Here is a 17,049-nt window from a genome sequence, read left to right on the forward strand (position 1 = left end):
TCTTTGTGGGAGGAGATGTTTGTGCAGAAGATAAACTACGCAGTTCTAATGTGATGCAATTGGAGTAAAGTTCCTCCTAAAAGCTAAAGCAAACAAATGAACCGTCTTTTCCTTTTCTCTGATATGAAGATGGAAAACTTTAGTGACCAATATTATTTGGCAGTGTGCAGAGTCTGTGGGCTTGTTTGCTGGCCTTGTGCAGAGCACTTAAACCTGGTGTGAACTCTGCAGAATGAATACAACCTAAGTGTAATTTAACACTTAATAAGCACTCAGTGTTAAAATTAAAATATGCAAATGTGAAATTATAAATGCCTGCTATATAGTGGAAATTAAATGTTTGCATCTTGATTCTTTGGCTTACTGGTTGAGAACCGGTTCCACCCACAGATGATAACATAGTGAAAGCAAAGATATTATTTGCAAGATGGGAGATTTCTGCTGGAATTTTAGTCCTAGGAAGGCTGTCTCATGTTCCTGGCAAGGAAAACGTCGAATAATGGTAGTGTTTTCTTCATGTAGCACTTACGGAACTCTTAAATATCACTCTATATTTAAGTGCATGAATGGTTTTGGCTTCTGTTTCCTTCTGGTTAATTTTTTACTTTTCAGTTTCTGTAATTTACAGAAATAAATTACTAGTCAAGCCAGACTCGTGATCCATTTTGCCCATGTATACCTGATGATGGCCATTTAATGTCTTCCCTTTCCCTTTGTCTTCTTTTTGCCAGTGTAGAACGTTGATTTTCTGAATAAATTTTTGGTCAAATTTGACAAACTTCTTCCTCGAAGTGTAAGCCAGAATAGCTCTACTTGGCTCTCTGCTGTCTGTTGCAAGACTACCATCACAGTTGTGGGAATGATCAGCTTTAGAAATGTGAAAGCTTATTGCTGAAAAAACAGCAATAGAAAATGGAGGCAGTGTGAGCAAATGTGTTTCTCAAGTAAAATAACTGCAGCAATTAAAGAAAAAACATTCTGGAGTTTTTACCAAAGGGCTTAAAGTATCTGCTTCAAATAAGACTTATGTGGAAATATTGCTGGTTTACAGTGGAGAAATATTTGTGCTTTTTTCCAGTGAGCATAGTAAGACTCCTCTTCTATGGACTGGGGCTGTGAAGTGAAATACAACAACAATTTGTCATAATAAATAGAAACCATAAAATAATTCTCTAAGAAGCAATGTTAGCTCAAAGCTAGCTAGCTTAGTTTATTTTTCCATCTGATTTAAATAAATATCTCTGAAAAAGTGTATTAGCTCTTTTAAATACCTGTGGTAGTAAACTTTCTCCTGTTTGACCCTCTTCTTGCTTCTTTCTTTTTTTTAGCAGGTAATTTGATAAAGAAACTTTTCTTGGTTTTGTTAGCTTAATTCTCTCTGATACTATTTGATCTTACCAGTTTCCTGGGTACCATGGTTTGTAGCATGGTGAATTGACTTCTGAGTTTTGCTAGCCATCCCAAGTTGACCTGGTCAGGTGATGCTGCCCCAAAGCAGCTCCTGTGCATGCCTCAGTTTCCCCAGTTCATTTCTCTGAAGCATGCCTGCAGACAGGGAAGGCTGTTGTTCCCTTCTCAAGCTTTTCTGCACTAAATAACAGTGCAAATAATTTTGTACGTATGCTAGGATTTAATCCTCTTCTTTCTGTTCCTTCTTCACCCTGCCCTTACAGACCCTGGTGCTTCTGATGCTTTATTCTTCCTCTGTGACTCTTTTGATTGGCACTTATATATATGTATAGACAAATCAGGTGACATTGTACCCTGTAATATTTTGGGGATAATCGAAGTTGTCTTTTTATTGTTGGTTTTTGGCCTTGCAGAAGTGCACTTAGCATTTTTCTTTCCTCTTTGTATTAGCTGGGTATTTGAAAGTGTAATGAGATTTTTGTAAATTTTGTGGTAATGGATAGTTGTTAACATTTTTACTTCATTCAAATCTAAGCATTGTGTATCACAGCATTCCTCCTTCGCTGACATGATCCAAATTGGAATTCCTGTAGAAATCGAGGAATCAATATTGATTTAATTGTAGTTCCAAAATTGCTATTGTCTATAAAGATGTATATACTTAATCTTGACTTGACTAATGGAAATATTGATTTCCCTGTCTGTTTCTCTGTATTCTGCCTACACAGATTATTTATTGTGTTTGTTTTGTTTCTAATCTGAATTTTAGAGACTGCTGCGTTAGGGTGGGAGTCAGAATATCCAATTTTTATGACTCCACCCTGGGATGGTACTTCATCTTCTAGTATCTGCTTTTTTTTTTCCCCAGTTCTTTTGCTTAAAAACATCCGTGTTTAATTTCAAAGTTAATTTTTCTAGACTACTTAGAAGACTTAACTGAAAACTTGGATAACATTACAGTTATTTTCTGATGTCTTAAATGGATTGCAAAGCATAGCACTGTACTACATAGCACTTTTAATCATTCAGCTTCATGTGTGTGACTGAAATGGTGAAATCCTTATGGATATGGCCTTTACCAGCGCTGCTGCATCGGAATATTGTATAAATGGTGTGGATTATCATGCGTTACACTATTATTTATTCTGTGTGCTTCTTAACAGATCAACAGGCTTTCTCACAATCCCTTTAAAATGGCTTCTTGTACATGTTTTATGAAACAGAAGTGAAGAGCTGTGGCTATTTTTTTTTTCTGTGTTCAGTGGACTGCCTTATTAAAAATGAAAATAAATGTTTTAAACATTCCCAATGTTTTTGCAATTTGTGCTTCTGATACTTTTGTATCATATCTCAAAATGAAGTAGACTTTGCGTAGATGGAATACAGACAAAAAATGTAATTTTTTCTTGTAAAGAAAGAGGCAAATGAATAGCCTGTGGCTAAGACTCAAAACAGAAGGTCGATGTGCTTTAGTGTCAGTAGCTCTTCAGTCTTTAGTCTGTTAGTCCCTAATATGGGTTAATAAATGTGACTAGCTATTTTATATAACTGTGCTGTAAGGTGGAGTCAGGGCAGACCTGCTGCTAGCACTCAGGATGTGTACAGTAGATAACTGTAATATCAGAGCCAATTCATTTGTCACTTTTTTCATGTCTTTTGTAGTGTGCCGGTCAAATAAAAGTCCATGGGTCTGTCTGACGTGCTCGAGTGTACATTGTGGAAGGTGGGTACTAAGTATTAGTTTGAAAAACGTTTAATCAGACCTCTACTTTCTTTCTTCCCTTGTTGCTTGAATGAGTTTTTTTTTTTTTTTTTTTTTTTCCAAAAGAGTCTTGAATGTCTTGTATTTCGTGAAAGAAACCTTCATGATATTATTTAACATTATATGCTTATGCTAAACACACTTCTTTGCTACCTTGTTGAGAGTCCGGAGAATACATTCAACATAATTTTTTTTACAAAATAAAAGCTTGTGATGAATGTGATTGATCAGCTCAGAGAGTGCCTAGAGAACAGCTAATTCCATGGACTGTTGTTAGCTCGATTCAGTAAAAGATGTTTCTGTTTTAATAAGATAAAAACAGTAAGAATTCTTGGAAACCACAAATCCAAATTGGGTACAGCTTACTTTGAGTAAAGTAGCAACTGTTCAACTTAAACAGAAAATACTGTAAATGTACTGCAGTGTTACTTTGAACAAAATAATTATCTTAGCATGCAAGGACCATCTACCGTTGTACTATTGCAATTCCTTCAGAGTACAGCTGATATGTCTATCAGTTGAATTCCACCAAAAGAATTTGTACAGGAATGATACAGCCAATTTTGTTGTTTATATGCCAGAGAATTTGTTGCTACTCTATAAATGTTTGAGATGTGCAAACTAGTGAGGGTACAGTCAGTGTTGACATTTAGACAGTGTCTGAGATATGAGCATGTTTTCATCTGTAGGGTAGCACCTGTGTTGGTATGCTTTTATTCTGGAAAATCATCATTAAACTTAGTTTGTCTTTAAAAGTGGATTCAGTAAAGCTCAGGTTTTGCTGCTTTGATCAGGATAGCAATGAGTAACTGCAACAATTTTAATAATTTCTCTCTCTCTTATTCAGAGTTTTTTAGTACAAAAATCTTTTTTTCCCCTCACTCTCTTTTATTTCTTTTACAAATTTATACTTGGAGAGAGGCAAGAGAGTGGAGCTATTTCATAGTATGTGAAGGTGTAAAATAAGTGGTTTGGACTATTTTATTGATTTTGTTACCAGTCTTTGCTATTACTGTCCACCTCTGACTCTTTGTGTGCAGTTACTTGGCATTGTACTCGGCTCTGGTGAGGCCGCACCTCAAGTACTGTGTTCAGTTTTGGGCCCCTCGCTACAAGAAGGACATCGAGGTGCTTGAGTGAGTCCAGAGAAGGGCGACGAAGCTGGTGAGGGGCCTGGAGAACAAGTCCTACGAGGAGGGGCTGAGGGAGCTGGGCTTGTTCAGCCTGGAGAAGAGGAGGCTCAGGGGCGACCTTATTGCTCTCTACAGATACCTTAAAGGAAGCTGTAGAGAGGTGGGGGTTGGCCTGTTCTCCCACATGCCTGGTGACAGGATGAGGGGGAATGGGCTTAAGTTGCGCCAGGGGAGTTTTAGGTTGGATGTTAGGAAGAACTTCTTTACTGAAAGGGTTGTTAGACACTGGAACAGGCTGCCCAGGGAAGTGGTGGCGTCACCATCCCTGGAGGTCTTTAAAAGACGTTTAGATGTAGAGCTTAGGGATACGGTTTAGTGGGGACTGTTAGCGTTAGGTCAGAGGTTGGACTTGATGATCTGGAGGTCTCTTCCAACCTAGAAATTCTGTGATTCTGTGATTGAGTCAGTTATGTATGCAGTTTGTTCTGACTCTTCAAACTGCTCCATCCTTAGAACTGAAAATAACTGAATGAGAAGAATGTGATATACCTTGTAATGGGAGCAATTTTGGTCTTGCAGGTGCTTGAATGCAGGCACACAGCATATCCTTCTGTTTAGATAATGTTTGAAATCAAAGGAAGCTTTTCAGGTCTTCACTTGAAGTACATCCTCCAGGTTAGAGCCACTGGGAACGTTACCAACCATGTTACAGTACCAGAGCATTTCTGGTGGAAGTAGCTTTACAAACCTGTCATTTACACTGTTAGGCAGAAAGGCAGCTCCTGTAAGCATGACTGTCTAGTTTGGATTCTGCCAGCACAGTAGTGTCTGTAGCCACGTGGCTTCATTGCTGTAACTAGCACAGCACGTTAACAGAATTGTTTATACTTGCGTGTGAGAACAAGTGTGGAATAGGGAGACCTTCATGTGGAGCACATGCAGAGTTCCTAGTAGTTAGCATTGCTGATGTCAACAGGCAAGAAGTAAGGGAGGGGAGGGGGGAGGGAACACACGACTAAAAATCACCTGAGCCGAGCAGTTCTAAGGGTTAATGACATTTCCGTTGATATTTAGAGCTCTTACATTTGTAATGACACTTTTTTTAATCAAAGATGCTTACATTTCTAGATATGCCTTAAATTTCAAGTGTGAAAATACTCACTGTATCAGCAAAAGAGCTGTAGGATTTTAATTTCTTTTCCAGTTATGTGACCCCACGCCCTAGAGTGTTTCAAATTTATGAACTTCATGAAGCATAGAATGCTGTAATATTAAATCATTGTCCCAGAATGGGAGGGCTTAAAATGAATGTGCTTTCATATGGGAGCTAGCATACTGTTAAAGTAATCACAAAAATGAATAGTGCTGGGAAGAAAAACAAAGTAGACCTGTAAGAAAAGTATATGGGAAAACAGCGTGGAGAACTAACCATGTAACAGGTTTGGAAGATGGGAGCTAATGTTTTTCTTAGTCATGAAGGTCTATCAGTCTGGTCAAGGCCCAGATACCGGGCTGTGATACAAGAATGCCAGTTTTTGGTTTCTATGAAGAAAATGGAAAAATTAATTTGGACAAAGTGGGAGAGTAAAGGGATAAAAACTTGAAAAAATTAGACAACATTTTTACATAGGTAAATTGCCAATTTTCATTTTTGTGTGATACTGGATATGTATTAGGTTAATGTGTACTTGCTTGCTTGTTGTCCTTTTTTCATTGAATGTTGGTTAAGTACCTGTATACGAGTATAAGACTTTTTTTCTGTTTTACATTTATTTTAGATATGTGAATGGCCATGCAAAAAAGCATTATGAAGATGCACAGATTCCTATGACCAACCATAAGAAAACAGAAAAACAAGAGAAAGTTCAGCATACTGTGTGTATGGATTGCAGTAGTTACAGTACATACTGGTAAGGATTTCAACACTGTAAGTTGACAACTTTTTGCGTACTGGAGGGTACAAACCGTAAACGCCTGTGAAGCATTATATTACAGACTTTTAAGCACTAAATCTCTTGGCTGCTTACAAGCCGTTATGAAATAACTCTGCTTTTGCATGTGTATTGTAGTATGGATTGCAGCTACACTCCATTTGAAATGGCTAAGTGCAAACTTTTTGATATAAATATACATAGATGAGAGTTTGCTTTGGAGTATGTTGAGAACCTATCGTTCCAATGCAAAGACTACTGTTCAGTTGTACTTACTCCTTTCTTCAAGCTGGTTAGCCTTTCATAGGTCCTTTAGTCAGAATATCAAAAAGTAATTTACTATAGATCCTTCCTCAGATGTCAATTTGAGATGTGTAAATGTGTGTGTTTTTTGGTTTGTTTGTTTATTATTATTTTTTCCTCAATGTTTCCTTTCTTCACTCTGAAAGAAAGGCCTGTTTCTGTTGATGATTGGTATAACCTGTTTGAGTTTGGGAGAGCGATGGATCCTGTTTGGAAGCAGCATCAACTTCTTTCTCAAGATTAAATAGCAGAATCACAGAAGTGATTCTTCTAACAGAAGAATGGCCTGGGTTGATAAATAATATCAGTTTCGTAGAGAAAGAAAAGAGCACTGTTCAGGGAGGTTTAATAGTTATACTGGTAATATCAGGTTCTCTACCATCCAGAGAGCAAAGACTGGAAGCCTTTTGAAAGGAATGCTTTTGTGCATTCAGCATCTTCCATCCTCTTCACCTCTGAGCAAAACTGTTGACAGCTGCTTCTCCTTTTCCTATTATCTTTATGGCTTTTCATGTATGTCAGTACTTGTGGGGTACGGCAGAGCAGGTTTTAGACAGTGCAAATCTTAGGGAAATCAGTGTTATGCTCCTATGGTCCTGTAAAATTATGTAATATACAGTTCCATTGATGAGTGTTTTTTTTTTTAAAAAAAATCACATCTTTGTGTACTTCACTGGGGAACAATCTATTAGCTGCAGTTTGGGTATCCAATTTTATGAGGAATACTTCTGTAACAAATATTTTTATCCCTTGCAATTAAAATTGTACTTATCTCAACTGAAGAAATTTTACTTGCAACAACTCAGAAGTTATTCAAACGACGTGTGTAGCAATGACAAAAGCTGTACAGAAGAAAGTAAGAGTATTAAGAGAACGTGGGAGTAACTTTATGATGTATGGGGATTTTGCTTCTACTCATATTTTATTTAAATGACCACCAATTTTGCTTGCTCCTGTATGAAAACATTTTTTTTCTAAGTAATAACATATGCATGTGTTACCAGCATTGGAACGGCTGTGGGAAATTCCAGTTTCCCAGTTAATGTTATTAACAACTCAAGTTCTATGTTGTTATGTTGTGGCTTTTGTTTTTTAAATATAATCTTTTAGTCACGTTGGAGGTAATAATGTATGCAGGAATTTTAGTGGGGTTTTTGAAATCTTGATTATATCTCCATTTACAGTGACAAATAGTACTTATGCCCAGTCTGCCAAAACTTGCTGAGGCTTGACGAGTTACACTAATGTATCAGAGCTCTCTGCTGACCTCATCTCAAACCCAATATGGGCATTACAAATAATAATACTCAAACTGAGGACTATGAGATTTCTTACTGAAATAAAATACATTTGTGAGGACTAAGTAGGCATACATGTAGGAAGCTCATTGGCGTTTCACAGCGTATTTGTAGTAGGACAGATAAGTAGTTTAGCATATGATGTCTTTTTCTGCTGTAATCAAAGTAGAAGCCTGAGTCATCTCTGGCTGAACTGGAACTAATTGTAAAGAGCTTTGCCTTGGGCAGTTCCTGTTGCACTAGCAAATTACAAATCTCCTGTACTAATGTAAAGCTGAGCAAGTTTCAAAAACAGTACATCTTTGCTTTCATTAGGACATTTCAGTTTCTTCCACCTGGTAGAAAAAGATACCTGGATTTGATATTACACCCAATTTTTTTTCTATTATTTTATTTTTCAGTGGAAATAAGCTTAGACATAAAAAGATGAAGCAAAGAACGTTTAGACCAATTTCTGCCCCTTTATTTCAGGCAGTCCTGTAACAGTTGCTATCAAATAATGCCCGCCAGTTGAAGTAAATAGTTGGGTGAATTCCAGTCATAACTAGCTACTGTGGAGATTGAATTTTGAAATGCTGTTTGTTAGTTTTTTTCAATGCAGACATGAATCCAGTAGACAGTGGTATGTTTATGCAATGATGTTGCTTTCAAGACAACTTTTATTTTAAGATCAGCATTTTATACAAAGTAATATGGGTAACCTCAGTAATTTGAAAGTCAAGGAAACACAATCTTAAGACTTAATTAAATTTTGCTTCTAGTGTAAAAATAATGCTGATACTTCATTGCACTGCTTTTATATTTTTAGATGCAGAGATTTGTTTAAAACACAGATCTGAGTAGAAAACTCTTGTTCCATTTTTATCCTATGGATTCTCATTTGCTCTTGTGATAGTAGCAGAAAGCAGGTCTGTATGGGCTCTGTTAGAATAAGAAGGCTTTTTATTTAATCTCACCTTTTTCTCTGGCAGTCATGAGAGCACAGTCTAGGGTTTGTATTAGCTATCATTGTCAGTCCAAAGGGAGAAAACGCCATGTGACTGTTCAAACATGGTTTATTGAGTTCTGTATCTAGCTCATGTGCATTCTCATTGTAAACCAAAAGCAAAGTGGTCTTCTGTAATTACATTTCAGTGTGGAAGTCTAAGCATGTGTATTTTCTTGTACATTATCACAGGCTTTCAACATAGATTTGAAAGGAAAACATGTCAATTCCCAAATGATAGTAATTATTTTTTATTTTTAATATGAGGTGAGGTTTTTATTGTATTTATGAATTTTGTTAGGTTTTGAGAAACACAGACACGCTCGAGGGATCAGCAAGTACTGGGCAAAATAAGGATTTGTTTTCCAGAAGGTTTTGATCTTTCTTCTATATCCTTTTAAATCTATATCCTCTTCTATAGCCTTTTAAATCTTCACAGTAGAAAAATTGAGAAAGCATTAATCTTTAATTTATTATGAGAAGAGGATGCTTTTCTTGATTCTTTGGTCACTTTTGAGACTGAGGAAGACTTGAATTGCATTGTTTGGCTGGTAACCAGCCTTTCACTTAGTTCTAAATTACTAAGCATGAAGAGCTTACAAGGCGTACAGGTCTTTATTCTCTTGAGGCTATTGTATGATGCTTTCTTCTGCTGTGCTAGCTGCTGGTATTCCGTGTACATGAGTAAAGCGATAGGTATAAGAAACCTGCTTTCAGAAATATATTTACTGAAAGAGGACTTGTAAATTTGTTTTCTCTGTGCTAGTGAGCAAACAGTTGGTTAGCACAGAAAGAGGAAGGCTGCCCTGTTTATGTATTTGCATAATATGTTTCCCATGTTTATTTAATCCCAGACACAATTTGTAGGTCAGATTTCAGACCTATTAGCCTCCCTGTTATTAATGTTCTCCCCCCAAGAGCCGATGTAAAAATATCTAAGTGCTACGGTCTTTAAAATTTTCTTTTTACTTACTCTTTTTGTAATGGTTCTGTTTTTTTAAAAAAGACTTACTGTGCTAGCACGAGTGACAGAAAATGAGATTACTTAAACTGTAATTTTGTATTCTGTAGTCAGTGAAAATTAAAGAAGGTAAATGACAATTATGATGACAGTAAAACTTGAGCTCTTAATTTAATCATATCAGGTGTTAACACAACTAAGGAACCAGATATTTTTTTTAAATATTATTCTTGTCCTATGATTCCTCTAATCAGGCTTTTCAAACATACTGTGAAGTTCTGTGACCTGCTGAAACCGACAATATTGTGCATAAATGTTCCCCAGAGCAATGCATACATTCACTGGCTTGCTGCCTTTTAAGCAGCAAAGGCGGCCAGAAAAGACCAGGCCTTGGAGTTAGCAGAGGTGCTAAAAATAGACAGTGTATAGAGAAGAAAATACTGTGCTAATACATATAAGGGACCCTCCCCAAAGGATAGAATTTGTTCTGTACGTTCACCCTTACAAACATATTGTAGAACTACTGAATGCCAAAAGATGTGTTGTTAATTTGTGATAATCCTGAAGATCGCAAATTCAACATCTCTTTTGAAAGTCAGCTTTGCATATAGGAAGCAATCTCTCCGCAGTTTACCTTTAGGGTGTGTAAAAAAAGTCTAAACTCCTTCCTATGCTGTTGACTTTGTTTATCCAGAATAGATTGGCTGTTTTATTTCTATTGGTAGTGCTGAATCCTCAGTGCTATAAGGTATGTGTTTTAAAAACCTGCCCATTAAAAAGAATTAAAAGAGGTTTGTTTTATTTTTAAGTGAATTTTAAAATTACTTTTCCACTCCTGCAAGTGTACCCTAAGATGAAGGAATGTTTAATGATATATTTAGTTTTATTCTTCTATCTCAGGGAAAGTGCTAACTTGCAATTTTATGTAAAGATGCAATTATTACATGAGGTCAGATTAAACACAGGGCTAACACGATATTTAGGGAACAGGAGCAAACAATAAATCATCTTTTGTACTTGTAGCAATAAGGAGGCTTAGAGGCTTTCAGTGAGCTTACATCTGCTTTTGTTACGTGTTTATAAATGTAAACAGCGGATAATGCTGAACAAGTCTTCGTAAAACTTGACTGCAAAATAAGTAAGTTTACAAACTTCTTCCCCTCCCCCCCCATACTAGCTGGATCTGTGGTGAGCTTTAAAAAAAAAAAAAAAACACGTTTATTTGCAATGGATATTTTATGGATTCTTATGTAAGACCTTGAAGGTTATAACTGCTGTGTTCAGTGTTTGGAGAGCTGTATTAAGTTTCTCTTTTCAGAGGAAAAAATCAACAGAGATCCTGAGCAGGCTGTTCCTGCAGACTCCTTTTAGTGGAAAGGGACTTCACTTTTTTAACTCCGTAGTCATTTGAAGAATTCAGTGTTTGAGTTAACACCAACAATACTGTTGCTTTTGAACTACATTACAGATTTACATGTATGCAGCAAATAATATTGTAAATTCCAGTTGTGCCTGAAGTTAAGATAGCTTCATTAACTTGCAAAGTGTGAATCTGCTCCAGCAGAGAAGTAACCTGAGATGATGAGGATGTATTTCATATTTGAGTCAGTCCTTTGCCAAAAGAAAATGAGAGAAATAGCTCAAGTTGTAATATTAAGCATAACCAATGTAAGCTAATTTTCTTCCCAGAAAGAGTTCAGTTGCCTGCCATCCTTACTTCTTGGGAAGTTTGAAGTCTTTGTAGAACATCATAGAATCATAGAGAGTTGTCTTCTGTCAACTTTTTCTTAACTGTTGTTTACTTAGTAATTGTGAATGTTACCTTTAACATTAATTTGGTATTTTTACTTACAGCCTGCATCTGTAAATATTTTTTTTCCAATGAAATTTGGTGATTTTTTTCTCTATATGTATATGTGTATGTTTTCTATATATACGTGGGAAGTATGAGTTTCACAGAAGAAATCTGGCCTTTTTCTGGCCTCCTAGTTGTAAGCAGTGTAGCTAGCAGCTCTGGAGCTGCTACATTCCGTTTTTGCAGAACTAGGTGTTGGAATGCTGGGCTATGTGCTCATAAAGTTAGCTGCATCAAAAACTTGTGTTACTAAAAGCATCCCTATCACAGTGAAGAAAGACTGATGCAGAACAGATATATATATATATATATGTATATATATATATATATACACACACACACATATAAAAAAAAAAAAAAAAGACTTTATGTATTTAATTGAGATCCTTGGTATGCCAGTGATGCAAACACATTTGTTAGAAATGCTTGTGGCTTGGTTCTTTAAAATGTCTCTTCTGCTCAGAGACCATTTTGATTTGGCTTCACTTCATGTTCATTTCTATGTAGTGGAGGCTCAGTTTGTCTTCTTTAAGCTCAGTTACATTTGTACACACAAAACTACAAATTTTATAAGTGTTGCTGTATTTATAAAAACTGTGAGAGAATTAAGACATATTTTTGGCTGGAGCACAGGTTGTGAATTGCCACAGACTCCTCGTGTGACAGTGGACAAGCCATGTCATCTCTTTGTTCGTCTTCCCTGTTCTTTTTCCGTAGCTGAAGCTTTTCCACTGTGTATCTGTTCAGCATCTCTTGAAAGGAAACCTATCGTTTTTTAGTGATAGTCTTACAGTATTTAAATGAATTGATTTATACTATTCATAAATAAAAAGTTGTATTCTCTTTACTGATGTTTATTCATATTTTTTGATAAATCTTCAATGGGTTGTCTGCTAATACTGCTTTTGGTTACACAGCATGTTTGAATTTTTATTGAATTGGAATTTTGCACTGGGATGAGTGGTAGGTATTACTTCTGATTTCTAACAAAGAAGCAAGCTAAAAGACAAAACATGTAATGAAATACTGCCTCTACACCCTCTTGTTATAGGACAATTTTCAGAGGGAACCAAGCTCAGGATGTAGGTGTTGTTCTTCCTTCTTCTCCTTATAGTTTTCCTCTGAATCACTTCAGTGCTTCCAGCACATAGGTTTGCATGAATGTTTTAGAGTACTTCCTTTGTACATTCTGATAAATATTTTTCTTGCAGTTATCGCTGTGATGATTTTGTAGTCAATGATACCAAACTGGGACTGGTACAGAAGGTCAGAGAGCACCTACAGAACTTGGAAAAGTAAGTAGCGTGTTTACACCCAGATTGCTTTGGGTGGACTTACATTATTGCATCATGTAAGTGGTACTTCTGTTTTATATCTATATATGTATTTAATATATATGTTTTGGTGCCTGTATAATTGTGGTAGAGTGCATGTTTAAAAATGCCTTTTCATCAGTGAGAAGCAGAGGTGCAGAACAAAGAGGTTTTTTGTTTGTTTGTTTTTCTGATCTTGTATGTTTTGTTTCTTATATTCTGAATCTTGTATAAGCTGTGTATAACTTTCTTGGTACCTCACCAACAATTAGCATCCTTTTCCTTGGAAAAGGGACTGAATTTTCAGAACAGAATCACAGTTTTATCAAAAACAGAAAAAGTTTCTGGAGCAGAGAAATTGCAACTAAAATGCAAGTGGAAGTAGTTATCGTGTTAATTGCAGTTTGGTTTCCAACCAGAAAGATTAAGAAACGTTTGTGAACTTAAAATTGTACTGAAAAGACATGTTTTTCGTGTGGCTTTTTCTGGCGCTCTTCCACTGAAGAGTAAATACTATAATCTTTGTGATGCATATGCTGTGGCCAGTGCTAGATAGCAAATAGCCTTTTCATAGTTTGCTTGCAAATCTTCCATAATACTAAGTACATGTTAATATGAATTCAAATACCACTCCTGCTAAGAAATTGCTGTGAGGTTGGAAAGTTCTGGATCCTTCCCGAGGAAGTGTGTTAGTTACTCAGAAAATAGTATTAACATTTTCAATCTTTTCCATTCTTCTTTTGATGGGTTTCTCAGGTATGTAGTAAGATGTAAAGATACGTAAGCATAATGAGAAATACACACAAATATTTTGGAGATGTCCGGGAGATCTAGCTCCTTTGAAGGTACATGGCACTGTGGAGGATTCTATTGTAAGCAATGATAAAAATAAAACCAAGCCTGAAAGCTGGAACAAGTTAAATTTTGCTATTAGATTGGTGAGAAGTCTGGAACTTGAGGGCTCAGTAATTTCCAGTGATATGGAAAAGAGTAACTTGCTGTCCCTGTAACTTTGTATTAGTCTTACACAAATGTTATAAGCTGATGTATTTTTAACCAACAGAAGTCAGCTATAATGCATAAGTGATAGCACTAAAAATACTTTTTTTAATCTTTGGTAACTTTACTTCATCCTGCTTTTTTGAAGTTGTCTTTCTCAAGGTTTAGGATGACTCTTCTGGTAGAAGTATTTTATGGAAAGCTACAATAAGCATTCCTTTGATTAGAGGAATAGATCGGGTATGTTTCAGATCAGGAATAGCATGCTAATAAGGCCGTGCTTCAGGGCACACATTGTAGCATGCATAACTTAATGCAATTAACTGAGACATTAGTGTTGAAAATAGGATGTGTGCCTGTACTCCGAGAGAAATGCATTCTATTTTAAGACTATGAAAAGCATGTGTTGCAATCAGGAAGCTCTCTGCTGTCTTAATGACAATTGATGGCAGATGTAATCATCGTAATGTCTAATGCAGTGATCATCTCTTGTCCATTTCATACAACATTTTGTTTTTATAGTAAGTAACATATTTTAATTGCTTTCCAACAGTTCAGCCTTTACATCAGACAGACATAGGAAAAGAAAACTATTGGAAAACTCATCTATGAACAGCAAGTTATTAAAAGTAAATGTAAGTATAACAGATCCAGTACAGTGAGTTTTGCTAAAGTTCTTGAGGTTTATAGTTGGCCTAGATTTAAAAATACATGTCAGTTACCCAAATCCTACTTGGCATGTACTCCGTCTTTCTCATCTCCTAACCACACACCTAGAAGAGCCCCTTCTCACAAAAGTTTTTGATACTCCTCTGCATTTCTGTTGGCCTTGACTTTGAGCTTTGCTGTGTTTGGTGAGATCAGGGAAACTGGAATTAGATAGTACCCATTGGGATTGAAACAGAGCTAGAAATAAGATTTGTTTTGTTGTTTTTTTAAGCAAACAATTTTTTTTTGAGTTGTTGTTCTTACAGTGTAGAAAGAAGGCAGAGAAGCGGGCGCACTCCTTTTCTAGAAGGGGATAAGAGAATAGTTATTTGGAAATAGCAGTAAGCTTTAACACTTTTAAAAAGCAATTGGTAAAACTTTTTTTCAAAAGCAGCTGTGGAGTATTCTGAAAATTATACTCAATTTCATATTTCATCTTCCTGATGTTTTAACTTCACATCTGCAAAATAGCACTCAGGAGAGCACAGTCCAGCCCTAGCAGAAAGGCTACATAGTTTCTTTCAGTCAAAGAACGTTGGGACCCAAATGCCTCTGTTTTCTGTGGTTTGAGGTGAGGGAATTTGTAATGCTCATCATTTCACCCAGATTTCAAGTAGGGAGAGGGGGAAGACAGTGACTCAGCTGTATGCATCTGCCTGCTCTTCACCCCTAGCCATCAGGAAGGGTAGAGGAGGGCCATTTCTCCTCAGTCCTGGGGACAAGCAGTGTAGTCCAGGAGAGCTGAAGTAATGGCTGTCTCCAGCTATGAGAAAGAATTGCCTGACTGGGAAGGAGAGACGTTCTTGAGAGGAGTATGAATGGAAATAAGAGGGTGGGGGTGAGAGCAAAGCAGTCAATTGCTGCTTTGTAAAGTCTATGGGTTTAGTTACTTTGAAAATGCACTGCCTACAATTGATGTAGGGTCCTTTGAATGTGCTGTGTGTATTTCTTGTACTGTCCCAATCTTGAGAGGATTGAAGTTTTGGAGAGAGAGTGCTTTTCTGCTTTTTCTGCTATGAAAACTCATAGTGTCATTGTCTGAAGAACTCAATGCTACTGAAAATGAGAGGGAAAATTCTAGGCAACGTCTAGATATTGAGAAGACAATGAGAAAAGCATAAACTTAAAGCTGCTTTTATTCTTCTTAGACAGTGCTGTTTTCTCAGTTTTATTAATACTTGAGTATTGCCTGTGGCAACAGATGATCCTTCTATTCTTGGCACATTGGATTGTTATGTAGAAAAGATAGCATTAATGCTATGCTGTCTCATCCTGAATAAGGATGAGAGGGGAATATGCTAAGGACAATGTAGTGGTACTTGTACTTAGTTTTTGTCATTTACTGGAAAATAGTTCTCTCTTTAAGCAGTAGTTACCAAATTACTAAATTGCCTATGTAAGTAACTTTTTTGATAACATGTTCACAAATACCCTGATGACATTAGTTCACCAGGGATGTTTTTTTGTGGTAAATTTGAAGGGAAAATGTTTTATTGGAACCCTTTGAATACATATATTTGGTAACCTAAATTTGCATGCAGTCTTTGATGTCAAGTTATAGGTTCATTCTGAGACAACTACTGAAAGATAGTTTAGTTTTAAATTCTGTTAGAACAATAAAGACTATCCCAAGATGTGATGAACTTGAAGAAATGTTTCTAAGTACTGTGGATTGCAGAAACAGTAAATGCCGATACTGTCCACATTTCTCTTGCTTCTGCTCCCAGCCTCATATCATTTGTCAAAAAACAAGCTCATCTGTGTGTAATAGTGCTCTAACCTGTTGAAGTTCCTAGACTGTAAATAGTATATATTTTTTGTCGCTTCAACATGTTGCTTATTCTTTGCACAGTCTAACTTGACTGTATCTTTCCCAGATAAACTGTCTTTAAAAAGATCTGTCTTTGAAAAACCTCCCTTACCACCACAAAAAATAATAATAATAAAAAAAAATTAAAAAATATATATAAACAACAAACAGGTCAGTGCTGGTGACTTAAAAATCTGCAGGCTGCCACACTACACTTACTAGATACAGATCTAGATGGGTAAGGATTGGCATCTTCATTTTTCAGACGCTTCAGGGAAATTATCATCCAGTTCTCGCTGAACATTATTGGAGTGAGAATATTTACTACCATAAATGCACACAAATAATTCGAAATACAAGTCTGTGATTAAAGCTGTACTGTCCTGTTCAAATTTTTTTTTCAAGGGGGGAATAAAAAAGGTTGTATAGCTTTCTTTTGATAATGAGTAAGAAATTAGTTTCATGTCAGGTTGGAGCTTCAGTCAGCAAGGCTGGTCATGTGATTACTTTGGCATTGAAACTGCTTTTTTCACAAAGTGTAGTTAATTATTGTTCAAATTTATGTTGCTTAACAGTAACAG

At 36.3% G+C, this 17,049-nt stretch overlaps 1 protein-coding gene across 6 annotated transcripts in view; it reads left to right on the forward strand.

Annotated features, from left to right (window-relative positions):
* Positions 1-17,049, forward strand: part of USP3 (ubiquitin specific peptidase 3) — an 85,883-nt gene that overhangs the window by 54,628 nt on the left and 14,206 nt on the right. For all 6 annotated transcript variants that reach the window (XM_013107286.5, XM_072043220.1, XM_027466053.3 and 3 more), the window contains exons 2-5: positions 3,073-3,133; positions 6,084-6,215; positions 12,850-12,933; positions 14,504-14,585. In XM_013107286.5, the coding sequence (XP_012962740.1) occupies positions 3,073-3,133; positions 6,084-6,215; positions 12,850-12,933; positions 14,504-14,585 (359 nt within the window). The remainder of the gene's footprint in view (positions 1-3,072; positions 3,134-6,083; positions 6,216-12,849; positions 12,934-14,503; positions 14,586-17,049) is intronic.

This window comes from Anas platyrhynchos, chromosome 11 (assembly GCF_047663525.1).
Source record: "Anas platyrhynchos isolate ZD024472 breed Pekin duck chromosome 11, IASCAAS_PekinDuck_T2T, whole genome shotgun sequence".
In the NCBI taxonomy this organism is placed as follows: domain Eukaryota; kingdom Metazoa; phylum Chordata; class Aves; order Anseriformes; family Anatidae; genus Anas; species Anas platyrhynchos.